Source organism: Terrapene carolina, unplaced genomic scaffold (genome assembly GCF_002925995.2).
Source record: "Terrapene carolina triunguis isolate 2854851 unplaced genomic scaffold, T_m_triunguis-2.0 Scaffold22, whole genome shotgun sequence".
NCBI lineage: Eukaryota > Metazoa > Chordata > Testudines > Emydidae > Terrapene > Terrapene triunguis.
The window spans coordinates 7,754,347-7,760,346 of record NW_020664373.1 but is presented as its reverse complement, the minus strand read 5'-3'; the positions used below and the strand labels follow the sequence as shown (position 1 = coordinate 7,760,346).

Sequence of the window (6,000 nt, the reverse complement as noted above, 5' to 3'; positions counted from 1 at the left end):
TGGCTTTTCTTCCAATATTACCACTAGCAATGCTAATTTTATTTTAAGCAGTTGCAATATTTAATACATTTGCCATTACTTAACTTCCCAATTTCTTCCTTACATAATCAAAATATTTCAAATTTAAAAAGTTTTTACATGCATTACTATTGGCAAAATTATTTAGAAACTATTTTTTTTTTAAAATGTTAAGCATGGCATTTAATAATTTCTGAAACATTGCACTGGCATTAGGAAGCACTCAAGATGGTACACAGTCTTAAATCAAACCTAAATACACTCTTTAGTTACATGATCACAATACTTAACATTTATTTATTTATTTTACTAATTTACATGCCTATATAGAAGAATTATATCCTACTTAGGGGTGATATTAAAAAGGGAAAATTCACCCCCCCCCCCAAAAAATTTAGCCACAACTTCCCACCCTCAAAACTTTGTCTACCTCGATAGCAAGTAGAGGAAAAGGAGACAAAACGGCAAGTATTCCCAACTGTTTTAATTACAAAGTTGATTAAAATTTCAAAAATTTAACCCAGCTCTGATTATCTTCTCTTTTATATACTAGTACCACTGTCATACAGGTTTGTTTTTTTAGTGACATTGCACTAAATTCTGAGGACTGGTAAACACCTGCAACACCAATACCTTGTGGGATTTGATTCTTAGACTATGTATACAACTTCTCTCCTACGTAAGAAGAGTGTAGGCATCCAGGGGGAGGAAGGGGGGAGAAGAGGTAATTGCCAGAGGGGAGGTGGAGTGGAAGGGACAGGATGCTAGAGAGGTTTCTTCAGGTTCTCAGCATTGGTATCAAACCTACTTCCTGGTGGAAGATGTGCTGTATGTATGACTGTGACGTTATTGACAATCTGGGACCATATAGAACATGGTTGCAACCAAAGTCCTGTAGTGGCACCAAATCTTGTATAAAGGTGGTCAAATGAGGTGTCTAAGACAAGGTTATGGTTTGCTGGTTATGATTATGCTGTCTATATGTGTGTATCAATTTTGTAGTTGAAGTTATGAATATTGGCTCTATACTGTCTGTATTTCAAACTTATGCTATGCTTCTGGGTGACATCCCAGACAAGTTGGTGTTAGCTCTGCCTAGCCTGCTTGATGGCCCATTAAGGACCATCAGCTATACAATTGACCCATGGAGAGAAGGCAGATACGCCTTGTAACTCAGCAACGTATGCAGGGACTGGCCCATGTGACTCCAGACTCCATTTTGCTGTAATTTTCCACAGTAAGGACAAAGAGGTGTTCTTACACCTGGAAAAGACTATAAAAGGCTGATACCTCATCTCCACCTTGTCTTCAGTTCTGCTTCTTACCTCTGGAGGGACTTTGCTACAAATGGAAGCTCTACACAAAAGACTGAATGACCCATCCCAGCTGTGGATGTACTCCAGAGACTTGATTTGAACCTGCAGTTTATTCTATCACTGCTACAAGCCTGAACCAAGAACTTTGCCATTACTGTATGTAATTGATTCCATTTAACCAATTCTAACTCTCATCCATATCTTTTTCCTTTTATGAATAAACCTTTAGATTTTAGATTCTAAAGGATTGGCAACAGCGTGATTTGTGGGCAAGATCTGATTTGTATATTGACCTGGGTCTGGGGCTTGATCCTTTGGGATCAAGAGAACCTTTTTTCTTTTACTGGGGTATTGGTTTTCATAACCATTTGTCCCCATAATGAGTGGCACTGGGAAACTGGAGTGTCTAAGGGAATTGCTTGTGTGACTTGTGGTTAGCCAGTGGGGTGAGACCATAGTCCTCTTTGTCTGGCTGGTTTGGTTTGCCTTAGAGGTGGAAAAACCCCAGCCTTGGGCTGTAACTGCCCAGTTTTAAGCAACTGGTCCTGAATCAACACTCTCAGTTGGGTCCTGCCAGAACCAGCATCATTACAATGACTCAGGAGATAAAACTGTCCTTTTCTATTTGGCATTGGTGAGGTCTCAGCTGGAATACTGTGCACGGTTCTGGGTGCTAACTTTAGTAAAGATGTGGACAAACTGGAGAGAATCCACAGGAGAGCAAAATGATAACAGATTTAGAAACCTTGACCGATGAGGAAAGGTTAAAAACTGGGCATTTTTAGTCTGGAGAAAAGAAGACTGAGGGGGGACCTGATCACAGTCTTCAAACAAGTTGAGGGCTTTTATACAGAGGTCGGTGATCAATTGTTCTCCATGCCCAGTGAAGGTAGGACAAGTAGTAATGAGCTTAATTTGCAACAAGGAAGATTTACGTTCGATATTAGGGAGCACAGATCCAAAACATCCAAGTACGTGTTCAACTTGAAAATATCAGTTTTCTATTAACAAATTATCTTACATGATTAATACCATGTCCTACACAAAATAAATAACTAAATATATAGCAGCATGACTGAAGAGTTTTCCAGACAGTTTCATTAACCTAGCATAACCAATGACTGTTCCTTCCCCTTCAAGGAAATGTTAATGGAAAGTTTTACTATTAGATTATACAGAAAAAGGGGTAGCTATCTAACTAAGGCTCCCATTCCCACCTCCACCAGCTGCCTGAAGAATAGTTCGAGAACTTCAGTTTTCCCACTCTAGTGGTTGTTCTTCACTTCTATTAACTTCTTCTCTTTTCCTACATCTCTATGACCTCTATTTCATGTTTAATAAAATATAGCATTTTTTAAGTATTTATTTATTTAATGTAACAACTGAATTAGTTTAGAAAGGGTGTACCCTTCTCTTTTAATGTACAGAAGTGTTGAATTACAGACAGACACTCTCCAAAACAATATAGCCCTCAAAACTGAAGTTAACTTATTGTAGGAGTTTTTCAAAATAGAAGACTGAAAACACACACAAAACCTGCACTTGTGAACAGAATGCTAGCTGAAATTGTCTATCAAAATATAAATAAGAATAATTGAATGGCTTGTCTTATTCATTTTGGTTACCAACACTCCTTTAAGGATTATATAATAATTTTTGAGAAAGGCAAATATTGGCAATGTAAACAAGTCTGGTCAGTCTCCTAGAAGCATTTACAAAAGTGTATTGATTATCTTAAAAATTTTTGATCCGGGACAAATGGGAAAGAAATTAGAGTGTAGTTTCATACTGGCTTTGTAATTCAAACACACCTCACCTACCTTGTCTTTCTTATCTTGCCTGGCATATGGAAAACATGGAATTACTGCAGTCACTCTGGACGATGATGCAATCTTGCAAGCATTGATCATTATTAGAAGTTCCATCAAGTTATCATTGATTTCTCCACAGCCACTCTGGATGATATACACATCTTCCCCTCTCACACTTTCACCAATCTCTACACTGAAAAAGAGTAAGGTTAGGCCAATAAATTATTTAAAGTACTTAAACAGAAGAAATAATTATAGGATCAAACAACAATTCTGAGTTCATGAAACGGATTTTTAAAAAGAAAACTACTAATAGCTCTCAGTAGATCTAACAGTCCAATATGTGTAGAGTATATGATTGTTCATTTAGCACACACAGTACATTTTACTTTGTATATTGCAAAAAAAAATCTAAACTTTGCTATTTTACTCTAAATGCACCACTTGAAAGGTTTATACCAAGCTGCATAAAATAATTATTGTTGATAAAGAACAGAAGCAACTCTCATTCAGTCGAACACTGAGGCTATGACTACACTAGAGAGTTTATAGTGGCATAGCTGCACCACTATAAGCTCTCTAGTGTAGCCGCTCTAAGACAACAGGATAGAGCTCTACCATTGACTTAATTAATCCAACCCCAACAAGCAGCAGTAGCTATGTCAGCGGGAGAAATTCTTCATCTGACATAGCACTGTTCACACTGGCACTTAGGGGTATGAATAAGCCAGCCCCCTGAGCGACAGAAGTTACCCCAACCTAAGGCTAGGTCTACACTACCCGCCTGAATCGGCAGGTAGAAATCGACCTCTCGGGGATCGAATTATCGCATCTCGTCGGGACGCAACAATCGATCCCCGAATCGACGCTCTTACTCCACCAGCGGAGGTGGAAGTAAGCGCCGTCGACGGGAAGCCGTGGAGGTCGATTTTGCCACCGTCCTTACAGTGGGGTAAGTCGGCTGCGATACGTCGAATTCAGCTACGCGAATTTGCGTATCTTAAATCGACCCCCCCCCCCCCCGTAGTGAAGACCTGCCCTAAGTGACGTAAGTTATGCCGACATAAGTGGTAGTGTAGACGTTGAAAACAAAATCTTAACTTGTTTTACATGGTCTCCTTGCCATCTCCAAAGGAGGCTTGGAGCATTAAAAGATCATGCCCACTAAAACATCAACAAGATAGATTAGCATTATTTCATCACTCCACTCTGTTATTTGTTTCTTTAGCTAGAGAAAATATTTGCCTCTAGGCAGCTTTATAAAAAGAACAATGAATTTTTTCCTCCACACTGAAAAACACTATTCAAATCAAGAAACTGATACTATTCTCAAATGCACGTGAAAAGCAGTTTTTACTTCAGCTCATAATTCAAAATGCTTAAAAACAGCCTGCCTTTTTTTTTTTTTTTTTTTTTTTAATACTGGGTTTGCTTCCTTTGTTTCTCTACACTGGAATGTAAGAGGTTCCCTTTATTTTACTCTCCCTTCTTCCCCAGATTTACAACGTTCAGTTTTGCCACAAAATTAATACCTCATGCTTCCCAAGAAACTGCAGCATGCAATGTACTGACATCCCCTACCACAGAATGTAAAGCTAAAGCTGATTTAAAACGGCAAAGCAAATTTTAAAAAAATGCAATAGGCCGAGCATGGAGTACTACAATACTTTTGCTCCCTACAGGCCTAAAGGGCAAGAAATCAAACTCTTGAACCAAACCGAGACCTTCTGCATTGTACCAATCACAGACATTAAACTAACTTAACACAGTGTTAGTGTAGTCATGTCAATCCCAGGATATGAGAGAAAAGGTGGGTGAGGTAATATTTTTTATTGGATCAACTTCTGTTGGTGAGAGAAAGAAGCTGTAGAGCTTACACAGAGCTCTTCCTCAGTGTCACTCTGAGTAGATTTCCTAAACCTGAAGAGCAGCTCTGTGTAAGCTCGAAAGCTTGTCTCTCTCATTTACAGAAGTTGGTCCAATTTAAAAAAAATATATATATTGCCCATACACCTAGTCTCTTTCTCTTCCTTAAGCATACACAACATACTATTCTTGTCTTAGAAAAAGTACTTTCTGTATGGTAATACTATCAGCCATTTAAATCCATGTCTAACCCAATGAGCCAGTCAGATTTATAAAGCTTCAAATGTCCTAGCCACATTGCCACAATGCAATCAGCAAGAGCTGGAGCCCTGCTCAGAAGAGACTAGAGGGAGCAGGCATGGTTTCATGAGAGCCCCATAGCTTGGGAACTCACCCTAGTCCTAGTTCACCACCCTTCAGGCTGGCCCATTTGTTTTCTGTAGCTGCAAGGAACAAGGGTGACTCTGGTGGGAGACCATAAAAATCATAACTATATTTTCAGATGCATTATAATTATGAGGATTGTAGAAGGTTACACCTCACTATATCATAATTACAAATCTTAGTCTATAACAAACCTGTACCTGGGTCCCAACTACAGTTCGGTACTGGACGTTGAACATGCATGCACAACTGGAAAACAACAACAACTAACTTCTGTTGGATGTCTGGATGCTTTCATTTGCTGGATGGAGTAGAGCAGTGGCCGTCAACCTTTCCAGACTACTGAACCTCTTTCTGGACTGATTTGTCTTGCCTACCCCAAGTTTCCACCTCACTTAAAAACTTCTTGCTTACAAAATCAGAAATAAAAGTATAAAATTGTCACAGCAAACTACACCACTACCTCGAAAGAACGCTGTCCTCGGGAGCCAAAAAAAAAATCTTACCGTGTTATAGGTGAAACCGCGTTATATCGAACTTGCTTTGGCCTCGAGCTTTTCCGTTATTAATAGTCAGCAAATCATTTTTGTTAGAACTAACACAGT

At 39.0% G+C, this 6,000-nt stretch overlaps 1 protein-coding gene across 1 annotated transcript in view; it reads right to left on the bottom strand.

Moving 5' to 3' along the window:
- Positions 1-6,000, bottom strand: part of LOC112117522 (ribose-phosphate pyrophosphokinase 2) — a 37,244-nt gene that overhangs the window by 17,809 nt on the left and 13,435 nt on the right. Inside the window, exons 2-3 of the mRNA XM_029910708.1 lie at positions 3,155-3,338; positions 1,990-2,033 (exon numbers count right to left, since the gene is read on the bottom strand). Of these exons, the coding sequence (XP_029766568.1) occupies positions 1,990-2,033; positions 3,155-3,338 (228 nt within the window). The remainder of the gene's footprint in view (positions 1-1,989; positions 2,034-3,154; positions 3,339-6,000) is intronic.